Source organism: Corythoichthys intestinalis, chromosome 14, assembly GCF_030265065.1.
Source record: "Corythoichthys intestinalis isolate RoL2023-P3 chromosome 14, ASM3026506v1, whole genome shotgun sequence".
In the NCBI taxonomy this organism is placed as follows: Eukaryota; Metazoa; Chordata; class Actinopteri; order Syngnathiformes; family Syngnathidae; genus Corythoichthys; species Corythoichthys intestinalis.
Genome location: NC_080408.1, coordinates 32698647 through 32718318, shown reverse-complemented (window position 1 = coordinate 32718318; position 19672 = coordinate 32698647). Strand labels below are relative to the sequence as shown.

General features: G+C 39.2%; 1 protein-coding gene across 1 annotated transcript; it reads right to left on the bottom strand.

Moving 5' to 3' along the window:
- Positions 1-426: 426 nt before the first annotated feature.
- Positions 427-9007, bottom strand: mgst3a (microsomal glutathione S-transferase 3a). Its single transcript, XM_057857572.1, has 6 exons — positions 8897-9007; positions 1303-1428; positions 1130-1203; positions 998-1055; positions 851-923; positions 427-778 (listed from the first exon to the last, which is right to left on the bottom strand). The coding sequence occupies exons 2-6, from the start codon at positions 1417-1419 to the stop codon at positions 633-635; spliced, it is 468 nt and encodes a 155-aa protein (XP_057713555.1). The 5' UTR covers positions 1420-1428; positions 8897-9007; the 3' UTR covers positions 427-632.
- Positions 9008-19672: the final 10665 nt, after the last annotated feature.

Here is a 19672-nt window from a genome sequence, read left to right as displayed (position 1 = left end):
GTTGGCGATAACACAAAAAGCTGGCAGTACTGTATTTATCAGAAATATAGTGAAAATTAGGTCGTCATACATTCATTTATAAGGGTTGGCAGACAGTAGTCCTCTGAAAGAAACCATAGCTATGCAACAAAGACGGGTTTTAAACACTTGGTATGCCTTGCTGAGATGGTAAGTCATAATAGGCAGGTAATTCAGTGAAATTTTTCACGAAACACCATTTGAAGTGTGTTAGACACTCAGTTGAAATCATAACCTGTAATAACAGGGGGGTTTTTTTTTTATGGCTTTCACCTGTCCGGATATGCATTGCAGACTTTGACCCACTACTAAATTGAGAATCCCCATTGCTGTTTCCCACAAATCTTTACGAAAGTCAAGAGAATAAGGTAGTGTTAGTTAGTCTTGATAATGAATGATAGGCAGAGATCTGGTATAATATGTTGTATTTATTAAAAATGAATAATTATAGCAATCATGATTGTTTTGGCACTCTCTCTGCTAGTCAATGGGAGGCCCCTCCCAACACTGAAAACCAGTCAGGCCACTTAAGGTGACTCATTTGTGAGTATATGACAAGCCCAGCAAGAAATATAACAAAGGTGAAGTAACTGACTGTATTCTTACAGCTGCTCCTATGAACAACATTTTTTAACGTTGCCCCAGGACCCAAACTGAGGATGTGTCCAGCCCAGCAAGTGGCGCCCAAAGTTGGCGGTGGTCAGAATCATCCCAAGCAGTGCCACATTCCCGAAGGCTCCACGCATTCGTTTTTTAGGATCTAGTTGAGAATTTTAAATGTCAAAATTTTTTAAAGTTACAAAAAAGCAACAAGAGCAAAGGAAGGTCTAACCTCCTGTTGAGTAGCCATGTGCATACACCTCACGACTTATGATCCAGATGGCTCCCAGTCCGCTGGTGAGACGCTACAAGCAGACACACACATTTTGTGTGTAGTCATTGGGAGTCATTAGTTTGTAAGTAATAGGCGTCAACTTACGGGACAATGCAGGCCACCAACAGCAAGACAGAAAAGGAAGGCAGGGTAGAGCTCCAGACTAAATGGGGTGTTGGTTAAGAGACAGAAAATTAAACACATCATACATTTTACTTTTGTCCATAGCCTACTCACGTGTTCTGGTGTGCACGTTGCATGCAGTTGAAAATGTTGCCCTCTTCACTATCATCGCAGTACATCTTAGGGTACTGTAAAAAACAAGTGAAGTGTGTGACTGCATTCATAAAGGCGGTTTCAGTTCTTACTGACATTTTTTTCTGCCACACGACGCCAACCTTGCTGCTTACCGGCACATTGTACTTCTTGCGAGCTTTGCCCACTTGGATAGCTAAGTGTCCCACCATGATCATACTGGCAACACCAGTCAACACCACGCAGCCATACTCTTTTGACAGAACAACCATCTTTTACACCTGAGAAAAACGACATAGATGAACAGCACACACACATATTTAAATATTTACAGTAGTTTTCGTTTTATATAGTGTTTATTCATATTTACACTACTGAAACAAATTTTCAGAGCAAAGAGAAAATGACCAGCTACATCAAAAAAGCCAACAAGATCACAACAAAGATAGCTCAATTATCATGTTGGATGAACAACTTCATTTTTTATATAAATTTATTTATGTAAAACAAAATATTCAAAATTCATAATCTGTTTGCAGTCATAATTTGTTTGCAACCTTATTTTGCGGTGCACAGTTTTCCAAAATAAAAGGGATTTGTGACTATAACATAACTCACATTCACATGCAAAAAAATGGAGTGCTGCAACAATTAATCGATTCGCCAGTATTTCGATTGGGAAAAAAAAATCATATTAAGTTTTGCTGCTTTGAGTATTTGTTTAATTAAAGTGGCGTTGTAATGGTTTGTTTCGAAAGTGTTGTATTGATTTGTGTGCATACACTGCTCTCTAGTGGCATCAGTCAACATGACATAGCCCATTTCACATGGCTGAATCCAGCTGCTCCCTGTTAAGACCAATGTAAGCTAAGTTTTTGTTTGAGCTAATGTTTTTTTTTTTAATGCTTTTGTAATTTTGTTTATAATTATATTTAGCTGTTTATTGTGGGAATGTGTTTGAACAAAAAAAGCAAATGTTAGCATTTTATAGCATTTAAGCTAGACTTTTCTATGTAAGTTAGACAATTGTACTTATGTTGTACTTAGATCCTCATTTATTTTATTTTGATACCGTTTGAGGCTCAGCTCAGGTATTTTAATATTCCTTATCCAATTACGCTGTTATTCGAACTAACTAGTGTATCGATTAATCGACTACTAAATCAATCGATAGCTGCAGCCCTAAAAATCTGTGATTGGAACAATCTTAATATTAGAGATGTCCCGATCGATCGGCATCCCGATCGATCGGGTCCGATCACGTCATTTTCAAAGTATCGGAATCGGCAAAAAAATATCGGCCATGCCTTTTTTAAATATATATATATATATTCTTTTAATTAAATCGATTTCTAATTGTATTTAACGTTACAGACATAATATGTTACACTCATCCAGAGTCTTTAGTTTAGGCTTAGGGTAGGGTTATCAAATTTATCCCGATAACGGCGGTAATTAATTCTTTTGAAAATGTATCACGTTAAAATATTTAACGCAATGGCGTACCGCACGCAGGCTATTTTTAGACCATCACGTCGCATCGTAAAGCGGAAGTAAAGCCGAAGTGGGACATTATAGACCCGCCCTCGCATAGACTCAACGTAATTTGTGCTACTATTCTCCCGTAATCTTTCAAACACGAACATGCCGATCACGCATTGCTTTTTTGGAACTTGTAGAAACGACTTTACATTACGACATTACGACACATGAAGGATGTTTTCTTCATACGTTTCCGGAAACCAAAAACTCGGGAGGAAAAAATGTGAAGACCGAATTAACTTGCGCGGACTTTAACACCAGCTCGGTGAATCCATTCACATTTCATATGCAGTAAACATTATGTTGGGTTGGCATGGTCTTTCAGAGGACAAAGAGGTAAGCCATTTTTATATTTTTAACTTATTCTTTCAGCTTAACGTTGTGCTGTACCGCCTTTGTCTGACAATGAATGACCTGAAAAGAATTACAATGGTATCTGACTGCCACTGTTACCGTTTCTGTTTTATATATATATATGTATGTATATATGAAAAAACAACTTTAGTAAGGGGGAAGTGTAAATAAATTATAGAATTAAGATGTGTTATCAATGAAAAAATTAAAAGTGTTCGTTGGCTGTCACTGAGCAGCATTTGCGATCGCTACACAAAGCTAACTAAATTACCCCCAAGAACGGTAAGAGACGTAGGACAACCAGAGGATATATAAGAAAGACAGGGCTGATGGTAAAGGATAGCTTGTTCAAACAGGAGAATGTCATTGTCAGTTGCGTCGATAAAAAAGCTAAAGCTTTGCTTAGGTCGGCTCGTTTTTTTTTTTTCTTCGTTTTTTTTCGTCTTTTTCAGCCTTCGACACTCAAGCCATCTCTTTAACTAGAGCTGGGAATCTTTGGGCACCTAACGATTCGATTACGATTACGATTCAGAGGCTCCGATTCGATTATAAAACGATTATTGATGCACCCCCCTCCTTTTTTTTTCTTTTTTTTTTTTTTAAATGTTTTGTACATTAGTTCCAAAATTGTTCAAAAATACTCTGAGGCTAAACCACACTATTTCAGTATCAAGATAACATATAGCAGTAAACAAATATACAAAAATAACATTAAATAAAAAACTCCAGTCCCCATTCTGTATCAGCAGCTTTAAACTACATTCAATTAATTTAATGTTGTGAATCAACCGTTAAATTGCTCCCATTATTCCATAATTCCCCTTTTGTCTACTTTCGACATGTGAAAGTTTTAAAACTATCTGCAAGATAGATTCAAGTCAATATTTTACCGATTTAGGAGTATTTTAGGTAAAAAGTTAATTAGGTTTGCTTGGAAGGTTCGCTACAACAGCCTTGCAGGGAAGTGTACTGCTTTAAGATGGCGGCCGTTTATAACGCCCGCATCTAGCTTTTTGTAGATGTGCTGCTAACACTACCAAATTTATATAGCATCTAGTCCTATATAAATGATATCCACCGTAACATTATATTCTAGTCCTATATAAATGATATCCACCGTAACATTATATGGATGGACTTTGTTGCAGCTTTTCGGCAGCAGTCAGGTATGTTGTTGTGTTTTTTTATCTCGTTGCATGAGTTGAGCTAGAGCCGTGAGTTGAGCATTGGCATTACCCGAGGGGCCGGGTGATGGGAAGCATGATGTTTAGCTACTCTCGTTCCGTTCCGTCCCGAAGACCGCGCGGCGCGCTGAGTGTTGTGTACTTCCGCTTTATTTCGCATATTTCAATAATCGGAATTTGGATGTTTGTGAATCCTTCTCGAATCTTCCACGGCCGAATCGCGAATAATCTAAGAATCGGAAATTTTGCACACCTCTATCTTTAACTGAACATTTTTATGTTCTTCCACATCTTTGCCAGTGAATTTGGCACCAGGCACATCACTTTCGGAGAGAATTGGTAGGTTTAGCTCTGTAAACATCTCCTTTGTACACGATTTCCATTCATTTCCTATTAGGGACAAACGGTGGCTTGTCCCTACTTAGCAACAGTAGCTAATGTCATGAATGGTAAATGGTAAATGGTATTATACTATTAATGAGCAGAAATGACGTGTTGCTTGCGGTACGCCATTAATGCATGCGTTGCACGACCCACTCACGCGTTGTCTCGCTCATTCTGTAACAGCGCCGTTTTACCTATATAGAGAGACAAATGGCAGTGTAAAATGAGTAGAGTGAATTCTGGTAGCCTTTGGAGCCTTTTTTTAATAGGCTAAAGCCTTACACTCCCTCTCCCTACGATTAGAAATATCATGGGAAGCAATGTGGGGAAGCAAGGTAGCAATTGATCCTTTTCCTAACCCCTTATGTTATTTCCCAACGCAGAGAAGATATATCAATTGGTAGCACTACGCACAGTAATGGTTCCACTTCTCATCATGCACTTGGGTTGAATGGCTGCAGTATCATTTACTGAAAGCTCAACAAATACACTAGATGGCAATATTTAGTTACAATATACAAAGTCCCAAGTCTTTCTATCCGTGGATCCCTCTCACAGAAAGAATGTTAATAATGTAAATGCCATCTTGAGGATTTATTGTCATAATAAACAAATACAGTACTTATGTACTGTATGTTGACTGTATATATTCGTCCGAGTTTTATTCATTTTTTTTTTAATGCATTGCCAAAATGTATATGATCAGGAAAAATTATCCGGAATGATTGGAATTGAATCGGGAGCAAAAAAAAGCAATCGGATCGGGAAATATCGGGATCGGCAGATACTCAAACTAAAACGATCGGGATCAGATCGGGAGCAAAAAAAAACATGATCGGAACAACCCTACTTAACTCATTTGCTCCCGGAACCGTATAAATACGTTCTATTTCCAAATGCTTCAGTGTCCCGATTACGTATTTATACGTCTTTTGCGTTTTTTTGTACAAGAAGCATCTAGAGCTTTCGATCTATCGCCAAAACAAAAAACAAGCCTCAAAACCCATTTTAAAGCAATAAAACTCGCCACTGGAGGGCAGTAGCACATTTGTTAAGAGCCCACAACTCAATTCAAACAGTACAACTTTATTAGGGAAGCTAGCAGAGCCCCTCTGCAGCTTGCTGCTCACGTCCACCGCACGCTCGAGGGTCCTGCACGGAAACGCGCACGGCCAAACCAGTTCCCCCCCAGGAACATAAGTTCCCCAGGTGAACGAGACAGTGGTCACCACAAAAAAAGACTTTTAAAAAAATCCATCTTTACGAGACAGTCGGCAATGAGGGAAAAGTTTAACCGCTGTCGCAGCCACCAAACGTCATCTCTCAGTTAGGTAAGTGTGAATAAATTGTTACTTTGCTATGAAAAGCTCTATTTGGCTGGTTGTTCATGTTATTTTGTAAAAGGAAAACATTATTCAGATGTTTGGGATGTCACTGAAGCAAAAAATAGCCGTGTTAAAGTCAAAATTATGTTTGAAATTTTTGCGTTTACAAAAAGCTCATTTTCTCCGTTTTTTCATCAGAAATTGGAAAAATGCTCAAACTAAGCTATTTTCTAATGCTGATTTCTAAAGAATGAAATAAGGTATGAACTTACTTTTTTTTTCTGCTGAAAGAAGAGAGTCTAATCTTTCTTTTGGTGGGTTCCATGTTTATATAGCAATAGAACAGAATTTTTTGTGGGCCGTGCAAAATCAGTCAAAATCCAGTAAAATGGCCGGGAGCGAAGGGCCTTGCTCCGGCGAAAATGGCTGGGAGTGAACGAGTTAATATATATAATAGGTGGGTAGTAACTAGAGGTGTGCAAAATTTCCGATTCTTAGATTATTCGCGATTCGGCCGTGGAAGATTCGAGAACGATTCACAAACATCCAAATTCTGATTATTGAAATATGCCAAGTAAAGCAGAAGTACGACACGCGCCGCGCGTTCTTCGGTACGCAATTAGGGACGGAGCGAGAGTAGCTAAACATCATGCTTCTCATTACCCGGCCCCTCAGGTAACGCCAATGCTCAACTCACGGCTCTAGCTCAAATCATGCCACGAGATAAAAAAAAAAACAACATACCTGACTGCTGCCGAAAAGCTGCTACAAGCCACATTATGTTACGGTAGATATCATTTATATAGGACTAGATGCATTATAGCTTCGGTATCGTTGCCAGCACATCTACAAAAAACTAGATGCGGGCGTTAGTAACGGCCGCCATCTTAAAGCAGTACACTTCCCTACAAGGCTGTTGTTGCGAACCTTCCAAGCGAACCTAATTAACTATTTTTCTAAAATACTCCTAAATCGGTAAAATATTGACTTGAATCTATCTTTAAAATAGTTTTAAAACTTTCACATGTTGAAAGTAGACAAAAGAGAAATTATGGAATAACAGGAGCAATTTTAACAACTTTAACGGTTGATTCACAACATTAAATTAATTGAAAGTAGTTTAAAGCTGCTGATATAGAATGGGGACTGGAGTTTTTTATTTACTGTTATTTTTGTATATTTGTTTACTGCTATATGTTAACTTGATACTGAAATAGTAGTTTGGTTTAGCCTGAGAGGATTTTTGAACAATTTTGGAACTAATATACAAAACAAATTAAAAAAAGAAAAAAAAAAAAGAAAAAAAAAAAGGAGTGGGGTGCATCAATAATCGTTTTATAATCAAATCGGAGCCTCTGAATCGTAATCGTAATCGAATCGTTAGGTGCCCAAAGATTCCCAGCTCTAGTAGTAACGCATTACATTTACTCCGTTACATTTACTTGAGTAACCTTTTGAGAAAAATGTACTGCTAGGAGTAGTTTGACTAAGCCATATTTTTTACTTGAGTAGATTTGTGAAGACGAAAGGCTACTCTTACTCCACTACTTTAGGCTACAGTAGTCATTAAATTTTTCCTCTTTATTCTACATATTAGATTTTACTATTTTTTTTGCCAGAGATGAAACAGCGGCTCTAGCAATTTCACCAATGAGGCGCCTGGCGCCAGAACAATAATCACACAACTCCATTATACCAATCAGACTCAAGCTTGCCGTTCTATATCACGGCGGCCTGTTCAATCACGCGGTGTCTTTAAAGCACCGTAAAAAATTAAGTATTTGACATAGAGCGCTGCCTTCAACATGACTCCAAAGTGTGGACTGTATATCTTTGGCTTAATGTGGTTATGTAATAGGTTATAGTGGAGTATAATAATAACTGTTCATATAGATACTGTAAGTTTGTGCCAAGAAAAATAATATATTGTTTAAAAAAAAACAACAACAACAAAAAACATAGTAAGCAGTTCCTCACAATGTTACTCAATACTTGAGTATTCTTTCCACTGGATACTTTTTTGCTTCTCCCGTCAGCCCTTTTCTTTTCGGGTTGAATTAAATGTAAACACATATAAATGTTGTATGTTTGTTTGGATTTGTCATGCCTGAAGGGAAAATAAATAAATAAATAAATAAATAAAATAAAATATTAAAAAAAACGAGGAACCGCAATAGGTTACTTAAAAAAAACATTGTCACCTGCATGGCCATACTGTTCAGTTATGGATGTGTTCTGAGTCAAATGAAATCATATCAACTTTTATTTGTTTAGACCAAATCACAACAACAGTTATCTCAAGGATAAAAACAAAACATGTTTTGAGGTGCCGTAGCCCTACGCTGGATTTCGACCTACTTGAGCATTGTAGGTTTTTTTGTTTGTTTGTTTTTTTGCCCCCCAGGTAAGCCGAATGCCCACCCACACCTGGCATCCTGGTAACACCACTGCAGTCATTCATTGACTTTTAGAAGTTAGGTCCATTTCAAAAGGTTTGGACGTCGATCGCTGTCAATGGCACAAAAACGTCATCATTAGTGAATGATGACGTTTTTGTGACCAACCCCACCATTCGAAATAGAGTGGACGTCTGTCGCCGTCAGTTCCAACCAATGCGGCAGGTGAATATTTGTAATTGTGAATTTATGTTCTATGATGCAATCTTATGTAATATTACTCAACAAATACAAGCTGCAAAATATAAAAATGACTTTGGCTTCTTCAACTTTTATTTTATTTTACAGTCCTTTCAGATCAAAGCTTGGAATCAGAATGCTGCCCATATATTTTCCATGAAAAGGTAGGAAGCAGAAATCGAGAAACTCAGTGTCCTTAAAAAAGGTCAAACGAGGAAAAATGCCAGTCTTTTCAGCGTACTCGCTCAAGACAATTAGAAATTGTTGTAGCGTACTCTAGAGTATTGTACGATTTAGTCATTGGAAAAGGAGGAAAACACAAACCTTTGAAGTTGTAGACGACACGCGGCGATATGTTCACAAATTATAAACTAATGCAGCACAATAAGTCCAACATCCGCGTGCGTCGCAGTTTACGTCACACGCATGCTGGGGGCGCGGCTTTCAAATTCCACTTCCGCAAATCCAATTGTTGAGAATTGAGGTTTTTTTTTTATTTTTTTTTTTATTATTATTATTATTAACAACAACATGATAATCAGAACAAACAAATATAGCCAGGAGAACAATCAACAAAACAAACCCAAAAAAAAAAAAAAAACAGAAAATAAACACAAATAAGCCAGGGGGTATAAATATTCCAAACATTGCACATCAGGGGAAAAAATACAGTAAGCAATTATTCACAAAAAAGTTTTAGTTTTTCACAAACATTAATTATTTTCACCGTTTTCAGATTTTTTGACTTTTTTAACAGATTTATCAAGCAAACAGTTTGATTATAAAGTGAGAGAACGACGGTAACAGCTTGCTAAATTTAAATTTCTGGAGGTAGAATTTTGATAACAAAATGAGTAGATAAGTAATAAAACCATTTTCACTTCTGAGTGTATTATAGAAACAAAAAATAACACTTTCCCACTTGAGTTTGAGGTCCACATGTAGATTCCTGTCAATGAACTTGCAAACATTTTTCTAAAATTTATTGGAAAAAGAACAGGTCCAAAAAAGGTGCTTAACTGTCCCTGGAGGATTTCCACAGAACGAACAGTTTGTATCAATGTCCCACTTAAATTTTTTCATGAAGTGGTTGGCAGGATAGCATCTATGAATAATTTTGAGAGAGACTTCTTTGACCTTATTGGTCAACAGGAACATGTTGGGGATAGTCCATACCTTTGACCAAATGATAGTCCATACCTTTGACCAAATGATATCTTCAACAAATTGATTCCAAAAAGATTTAACATACGGAGTGGATCTAAGTTGATTCTGATAAAATGATCGAACATATCTATTTGAATTTTTGTTATGTAGCAAACACAATTTCCCCACACTTGAGTCCAGTATATTTGGAGGAGATTATTTTGTAATGGCAAGTTTACATTTCTGCACAGCATAATGATACCTGAAGGAATTGCATTGTAAACAATCGCATATTGCTGAGGTCTAACCGGGAACTGAAAATAATCCCAAAACTCTGTGTAAAACAGGTAAGGTGCCTTTTGCTATTAAAAAGTTGGGACACAAAAATATTTTCGTTTAACACGCTAGGTTAAGCATTTTTTAAAAATCATTCTTATGTGTCATTGAGGGTTTTGGTAAAGTGAGCAGGAAGAAGTTTTAACGTTAACAAATTACAACACATATAAGGCATATCAGATCAATGTATTCACACAAAACATTACTAACCATCTTGCTACATGCATTTTTTAAATTTTATTATTATTATTAAATAAATAAAAATTTATACATAATTTTTATTCAAATGAATACCGGTAGTAAAATGAAGGGATACATTTTGGGACGGAAAATCCATTATTTAAATAGCCATGAGAATAATAATAATAATGATGATATAAAAACGCAATTTAAAAATTCAATGAGGAATAAAAACAATATAAATATTTTGAATAAAATAGAATTATTAATTTAAAGAATTATATTGTAAAAACAAAAATGAAGATGAAGATGAATGACATAAACTGAAATAAGTGAAATAACATTCAAATAAATCTCGCGTGACTAAGCATGTGCCAGTATGAGATTCTGACGGTATGAAAACCTTAAGCAAAAATATGACGGTATTGCAATTAAAGCTCTAAAAATTGTTACTTTGAGATATGTGGGTTTAAAAAAAAACAAACTTTTTCCCATTCAACAGGATTTTTATTTTTCATATTCGAAAATTGGAACATAAGTTAAAATAAATAAATATTCTAAATAAAATTAAAATACAAGCAGTCCTTTAGGTGAGCCGAAACCCACAGCCACAACTCAACGTTATTACCATCGGGGGGAAAAAAATTGAATTATTTTCCATAAAAAGCACATGTGTATGACTTGTATCATGTATACATTATACACATGCTCCCTTTCTCAACACAGACAGTTACCAAAGAGAAAAAAAAAACACGTTTTACCACCGCTAGACATACTAAACACGCTGGAGTTAACTCTCGTAGCTGGAGGGAAACGTTCATGACATTGTTTACTAACCTTTATTTTGTATAAATGCGAAATCACATTGGAGGTATTGCCTCCTCGGCAGCCACACTCCGCAAACATGTTTTACATGTCGGTTGGCCCTCCTTTAAGCTGCGGCCGTCTGTAACTTTTCTGTAGCCGAAGTATTCCCATACCAGCGATTTCGTTTTCTCCGATAGGGGGAGAAGTTCAGTTTCACCTCCTCCAGGCATCTTGTAGCACAGCTGTCTCACTGTCACTGAGCAACAACCAGTGGAGGAGGTTTACAAGGGATTTCCCCATGCATTTTTGGGACATAAAAAATAGCTAATACTCTAGGGACGTTATGTCGGATAATTTTTGCGGTTTTGAAACCTTGACATTTTCATACCATGGTATTCCTTGAAACCGGTAATTGGCACATGCCTACGTGTGACCTCACCCACATAGCTTAACACTTTAGCTGCCATTGACGGCTAGAGACGTTCCATACATTTTAACTGTGAGGGGCTGAAGGCGATCGAATTACTACACAGCATTCAGCCACCTTTCAGGAACACTTGCATATAAGAAAACCACATAACAATATATTAATTACTGTGTTTGCAATATGTTTGCTTGTAATTTTCATATAAGCCCATATCTAATAATTCACTGTATGACATTCCTCATGGAATTTTGACTGATATTTTGTCTTTTATCGTAAAACAACCATAAAAAGTGAAGCATGCCAATTTATTTGTGGAAGGGCAAACTCATTACCAAGCACTCGTCACTAGATGTCGACATAACATCAGTGAACATTTCATAACAAACTTGACTGTGTTTTGATCAGCTCTTGTTTGAAATAGTGAGCACGCTTGGCTTCCATTGTGTTGTTGACATATTTGAAAAGCTTTCTCTAACAGCACATCAGCACCCCCCTCCCTACACACACACTCTCTCTCACACACACACCTTCATCATCCTGAGTCTGATTCAGCACTTCAACACCTACACAGGGAACCAAGAATAGATTCAGACCGGGTGAGGAGCACAACAAGTGAGACCACCCTGTCCCATCCCATCTCCCATCATCTGCTCGCAGAGCGCATATGCTGATTTTGGATTGGTGCAAAGGTGCAGCCAGGAGCTAAATGTCAAAAAAGATTATTTTGGGGAGGCTGGGGGATTATTTAGCGTCTTTATACTATACATAGAGAGGAGAGTGTTCTTTCTTAAATGAATAAGTCTCCACTTGAATTCCTTTGTTTTCAATGTGTGTGTGTGTGTGTGTGTGTGTGTGTGTGTGTGTGTGTGTGTGTGTGTGTGTGTGTGTGTGTGTGTGTGTGTGTGTGTGTGTGTGTGTGTGTGTGTTGATAATTAGTGTACTGGAGAGCTGATTTTTGTCCTTAACTCCTTCACTGCCATGGGGTGGCGTGGCTCAGTGGTAGAGTAGTTGTCCCCAAAACCAGAGTTTGTGGGTTCGATTCTCCGCCCTGATGAACTCGTCTAAGTGTCCTTGAGCAAGATACTGAACCCCACGTTGCTCCTGGTGCTGCGTCACCAGTAGGTAGATGGCGAGATAGTGTAAAGCGCTTTGAGCGCCTTGAAAGGTGGAAAAGCGCTATATAAGTATAACACCATAACACCATGCACAGTGATAGCGCTGCCTGAGACTCTGGGAGGGCTGGCAGTGATTACTGTTGCAATTAAATTGTAGTAATAAAGTAACTTAAGAGGGTACCTTTGCAAGAGCATCTTGGCCTAGCAGAGAATCACTCACGTTCCCCTCGAGGCATTCGGTCGAGCAGGTATAGTGTGTTAGCTGAGAATCACGTGTGTTCCACTCAAGACGAGTGGGGGGTGCTAGTGGAACACCCATGCGCCCCCGAGCTCCGCCCCTAGAAATTTGGCACCCTGGGTGAACGCCGGACCAGCTCATGTCAGGAACCACAACTCGCAGTCCGTCAGAGATGACGACAATGTCTTCTTCAATCAACTGGCGGTGACTCCATGGCTGAATAGTCCAAGTTATGGACACCCATGGTCTTTTTGGAATTTTACCTTTTAGCCAGTTCGCCAAAATCACGCCAGCCAAACCGCGGGAACCACGCTAGCGCAATTCCAACGGGTGGCAAACCCCAACACCCCGGCAAAAAGGCCAAACTTCACGCGATCACCTTAGTTTTAACCCCTTGTACGTACTCCATTTTAAAAGCTGGAAAAAAGCTTTGAAACACAAGTTGATCATTTAGGGATGGGAATTGATACGACTTTTACGATTCCGATTCCATTATCGATATTGCTTAATGATTCAATTCTTTATCGATTCTCTCATCGATTCTAATTTGGGGAAAAAGAAGAACAAATGGTTTGATTGGCATCGAGTTTGTTTAATCAGAAGTCACAACCTTACAAACTCACAACGAGTTCAAAAGAGGCCCAAAGCTTCAATGTTAACTGTGGCCATAAGTGGCAAATGCACAAGAATGTGTAACATTTTACTGAAACATTTTTCTAATACAAATAAAACAATATTGGTATATATTGGCATATAGGTCGTTGTTCTGCCTTTGGCTATATGTGTTAAACTGTATTATTTACCATCATATTGAAATGCATGCCTTTTAGTTTTCATGGCGCTTTCACGCTCAAGTAGGGGCGCCCTTGGTCTTCTTCAAGCGGAGAAGAACGCGCTCACGTGAAGAAGAGCGCGCTTACACGCGAAGAAGAAGTGCCGCATCCAAGCCAGTGAGCGAGTTAGTGAGAGAGGGAAACACTGCCACGAGCCTACGTTCTTTGTTAATGTTTGTAAAATATCTACAGAGGCAATGCCTGTATGTATCATCTTTTGTGTTGTTGTTGTGTGTTTCCACTAGCGATCGGACACTTCAATCCAGTTGTGTAGTGGTTTGAACGATGCGCTAATGCTAGCGAACGCATGCTAACAGTTTGTTATTACTGTATTAGCAGCTAATCATCGCTGATTTACGTTGATGCAAAAGTGTTTGTTATTGGGGACGAAATTGATTTGTTTCATTTCTATTTTTAGTTTCACTCTTCAAGTGATGGTTGAATAAAGTCAGCAAATTATACCAACCTCTTCTGCATTGTCATTCGGGAGTTTAGCTAGCTGTATATCCAGGACTGAGCCTTAGCGTCTCGGTGAGGACAGTGCAGTCGTATTCCCTCCCAATGCAGTTATCTCCACCTTGCAATGACTGCAAGTCGCTTTGTTGTAATTTTTCCTCGTGAAGCGAAGACAGACTTTCGAGCGTTTGAACCTACGTGCTGTCATTGTTGGAGTGAGTGGTTTTTGACGCCATGCTAGTTTGATGCGTCTGGACAACAGGACACGTCACGACGCAATATGCGTTTTTAGGAATCGTTAAAGGGATCGTTAAGGCTTTTTCATTGTGATGTCGAGGCCTCGAAACACTAGGAACCGGTTCAGAATTGGAATTGGATTTTGATTCCCATCCCTAGCAATCAGACTGCAAGGCAAAAATAGCACACAGACCCAGATGAAGAGGAAGGCTGGATCCAGGGTCACCAAATCACAGGTCAAGAAAAGACTCCTTAAAAAAAGACAGCGTTAGCTAAAGAATTCAGTCTTTTGAAGGCTCCGGTGAGGCGGGTCGTGGTCTGCAAGAAGGGTGTGTTTGGGTGTTGTTCTGGGTAATTGTCTGTTGCAGGTTGGGCAGAGGAATCCGTGCGTCACTGTTGCCAAGGCAACCAGAGTTGAAAATTTTGTCAGCCTCAGCGCAAAAGGAGTTCTGAGTGTTCAAATTCTCGGCCGTGGAGTCTTCTTGTTATCAGGCGTGCCTTGTGGCAAGACAAGATGTCCCGCCATTGTTCTGGACAGTCCATTGTTGGCCCACAGAAGAGCCGATGGCGGGATTTGGTGGTCCAGGCATGGGCTCGTAGATTTCTTGGCCATCATCTGCTTGTCTCGCTCAGTCAGTGTCAATCTCGCTTAGTCAGCTGCATAAAGTGCGCGTTGGGCTTCCGTAGTCAGCACGCATCCTGTAGTTGTTATGCCCTTATCTGCCCGTTGTCCTGGCGCTACAAATTCCAATTAATCCAAGTGCAACCACTCATACTTCAAATATATTCTACTTGTTTTCTTAAACTATGATTTAAATGCTATTTATTTTATATTGGGTGTGTTAGAGTAATACAAACAGTCAAACAGTAAATATGGGAAAGGTTACTATTCCCTTCAGTCTGTACCATGGGGTGGGATGCTGCACAAAAGTTATAATAACTAAAGATGCACCGATACCGATACTAGTATCGGCAGGGGGCACCGATCCGGCCCGAAATGGTGGTATCGGTATCGACAAGTACCAACAAAGACGGCGCCAATACCATTTACCGATCCATTATTATAACATTTGACCGCAGCCTTTTTTTTTTTCTCCTGGCGCTCACTACACTCTGTCTCTGTGTTGTGTGATGACATGTGAACACCAAGCAGCTATCGCTATTGGCCTGCTCCAGACCAATGAGAACGGGCCAATAGCCACTCCTGACCAATGACAAGGGTGCTTTTTCATATGAAGGAAAAATAAACCAGGAGAAATGGCAGCGGTCGGGAAATATTTCAAAATAGAAATCCCGTCAATTAAAATCAATGGCTGCAGGCAAGATTTGCGGCCTGAAAGTTTCGAGATGTGGAGTTAAATCGGCCAGTTTCAATACCTCGAACCTGAAAAAACATTTAAAGACGAAACGTGAACGAACACAACGAGTTTGAGCCTGCAAGAGCAGGACTGCTATCCAGAGGAAGGGCGCTGGACCGGTGCAACAATCTCTGGTCAGTTCACTACGTCAACTTTACTTTGTCTTTTACTTAAAGAAATGCTGCAGTAATTTGGGAACTGTTTCCAAAGTAGGGTTGCCACCTTTCAGAAACAGAAATAAGGGACCCCCCCCCTCCCGAAAAAAGGAGGCTAATAGAGAGACTGGATGCTGTGGTCAATTATTATTACTTATAATTGTTAGCGTCCGCAAATGCGGAAACAAGGTTGGACCTCGAAGCGGACAACAAGCGGGGGATACGTACAAGGGTTTAATGATTGCAAACAAAAAATAACACACGATCGCGGGATAGTAGAAATAACAAAAGGAGTCCGTGACAGCAGGTCGACGGAGCTCAATACTACAAACTCGAAGGTTAGCTAAGACGATAAGGAAGCGAGCCAAAAAGCCAAAATAAAAACACTCAAATACCTGCACAGGGTAGAGGTTACAAACGAGTGCAGCACACTAACAGAAAAAACCCAATGCAGGGGCGTAACAAGCAAATGTAGCGAGACTATAGTGCGAGATGTCAAATGGCGATCAGCAAAGCAAATATCTCGGCAGCCTTCTCTGAGCTCACCCATGCTTAAATGCTGCGTTGATGACCCTGCATTGGATTCAGGTGCGACGTCAGGAACGCCCCCACTAACAGCCCAGCAGCAAAACACAATCTAACCAGCAGCAGAATGTGACAATAATTTCATGAAAGTTGCACTGTTTGGCCTTTGAGAGGTTTTAAAAAGTTTACTCAGTTCATTCAGCGTTTATTATTATGAACTTATTTTTACTTTCTTACTGTTGGGCTAGTATTATACATTGTACTAGTCTTTTTCCTATTTTGCAAAGGTAAGCAACAGCCTGACAAAGCCTTGATAGCAATGATTTCACATCCAATTATGTAGCTCTATGGGGGGGGGGTTATATATATATATATACATACATACATACATATAAACGGGGTGGTATCGGTATGGTATCGGTATCGGCCGATACCGCACAGCCAGGTATCGGTATCGGGGCCAAAAAATGGTATCGGTGCAACACTAATAGTAACTTAAATCTTTACAAAATAAATTTATAGGTGCAGGAAAAATGATAGGCAGTTGTAGCAAAAGTAACTAGTATTTGTAGAAAATATAACGTTGTTGTAGAATTTAATTTGGCAGCAGTGACTATGTGGATTTGTTCTCAAAACGCAAGGGCCTTTTGCACCCAATGTTGCATGTAAAGTGGAGCAGAAGTAATTCTTTGTTCGAGGGTTAAGGCGGGAACTTGTTGTGAGAGAGGGCCACTTCTACCAATCAGAAGCGCTTGTTTGACTCATTTTAACCCCAAACTCATTGGCTCATTATGACACTGTTCCCAAGGGTTGACAGTACATGACTGTTGTCCCTTGTGGTTGTGGTACAAATATACAGCACATGAGACCCCAAGAAGCCAAATTATACCACTAAGTAATTAACATTCTATTTTTGCTGCAACTAATTTTTGCTCCGACACCAAGTTCATTTTGCTATCGCAAGAATAGTTAGTTATAGTTACTGTGTTACTGTGGTAGTACAGTCGTTATAGTTAGTATTAATTATATGCTAAAAATACAAGTATTTTTGATACATCCACAACTTCTTGTACAACTACAAACTATTTTTGTTTAAATTATTCATACTTTTATTCATACTTGTGACCATGGGCCTCGCCAGAAATATTTCACTGTATTTCACATTTTACACTTATAGAATAAAGCACAGTTTTGATGTCAAAAGAGTTGTTTGTATGTTTGATTTTCAAAAACAGACAGTTCACACACTTGATACATTATCACTGATTGTGAGTGCCTCTGTGCTTTTATAATAATGTGTTTACCATCAAGGCTTCCAACGCAGTTTGGGAAGTTCCAAAGCCACCAGAAATCTGCTATGAATTCCCACTGGCTGGTTGTAGGACACGGCAAAAAGATTGGACACAACGCTGGACAATGCAGCTTGCTGGCTTCTACCCCCGATGCCAGAATTCGTAATGTGACTGCCAGTCTCTGTGCAGCATCAACATTCGGACAGACCACCTCCGCAACTGTCTTCTGCGTCGCCTGCGCCTCAACATTTGTATGATAAACATTTGTTATTCATTGCTGAAGATCCACATTCAAGCGTTCCATCTCCGTTGACATTGTTGTGTAACAGGAAGAAAACTATAGGAGGTCGACAAGAGTCCCCCAAATCCCTACAAACACAATGCCACACCTCTCTAATGGCTTGGCGGTGAATTACAGAGCAACGCATTCCCTTGAACTATCCAATGCTCATTGACACCGTAGGGTCTACATTGTCGCTACGCCGTAACCGCAACGCAGAAGCATAACTCAGGCTTTACACTTACCTTCCAAAACCTTCACTGCCGATCCGGGTCACGGCACCAATGTAAGCAGTATTGCATGGATCTGCGCCGCGCTCTGATCCCCATCGTCCAGAACAGGACTCAAACCCGCGCGCAGATCCAGCACGACAGGCGAGTTCTCCGACCACCAAGCCAAAAGCCCGGGCTAGCAGCTTTAGCTGCAAGCGCACCCACTTGAAGGCTTTGGGAAGGAGGTTTCCACGCACCGCACACAGCGGACCTGCATGTACCCGTTACATTGACATTTCCGAAAAGCACCTTCGGGAAATATGCTGCGTTCATGTGTGTCGGGACATCTGAGTTCCCATGTTGGAAAATCGTTCTGATGTGTTGTAAAGTCGTAGTGTGGGATAAAAACATGGTTGCTACAAAGAATAGTAACCTAGTTTAATGCTCCGATACATCACAAGTGGAGTGACTTGCACTTTTTATAGACGCCATGTAATAGAGACATAACATTTTTTCATTTAATCCAACAACACATGAATCATTCAGCATCTTTACGTATCATGCAGTTAACTGCGGTAAACTACTCTGGTCACAAATTAAAGTAACAGATTAGCTGTCGTCTTTCAGTTTACTGGGTATGAATAAAATAACAATTAAATACGATTTGAGTGAGAAGCTCTCACGCAAGAGTTTTGTCTTATATTTTGTTAATATGATATGTGGTATTTGAACTGTATCAATACTGATGCTTTTTACTGCTATTTGTGTATATGACCAAATGAATAGAATCAATCTATGAATTAATTGCCTATCTTTCGGATATAACCTCTAATAGTTTTGTATGTGTGCTCATCATAATTAAATGCATTTAATTGTTACTGCAGACCCTGTAATCTGTAACAAAATATAATATTGACTCAAACAGCATTACTCTTGCAAATGGATATTAAAAAGTTATTTGCTCGCAGCAAGGATAAATAAAGGAGAAATGAGAGAGGTAAGCTAGGTAAGCCACCTGGGCAATATGAACCCCTTTTGGGTCACAAACTACAAGTTGAGAAACACTGATTAATTGCATAACAGTTACAGTGATATATCCTCATTTCTCTTCAGACAAAGTAGAGCAGCAGAGTGCAGGAAGAGGTGAAGGAGAGATGTTGATGAGTGTGACCAGAGGGGATTTGAGCATCAACAAGTGAAGTCCCAATTTTGATTTTGAATACTGATGGCTAAAAAAAACAAAAATGTCACTGTTTTACAAAAACATGTACTTTGGTTTGATTATACAGTGGTACCTCTACATACAAAGTTAATTAGTTCCAGGACCTTGTTTGTAAGTCAAAATGGTCCTATGTTGAGCAGGATTTTCCCACAAGAATACATTATAATTCCATCAATTCGTTCCACAGCCCGAAAACCTACACCAAATCCTTAATAAATACTGCTGGTAGCATTCCAAATGACAAATACACATAGCAAAACAAAGTATAAATACAAATCGGA

Coding starts and splice junctions, on each gene's coding strand:
- mgst3a (XM_057857572.1), bottom strand. CDS start 1,419: ATGGTTGTTCTGTCAAAAGAGTATGGCTGCGTGGTGTTGACTGGTGTT. Junction 1,204..1,302: donor GCAAGAAGTACAATGTGCCG/GTAAGCAGCAAG, acceptor TGTTTTTTACAG/TACCCTAAGATGTACTGCGA. Junction 1,056..1,129: donor CAACGTGCACACCAGAACAC/GTGAGTAGGCTA, acceptor CACCCCATTTAG/TCTGGAGCTCTACCCTGCCT.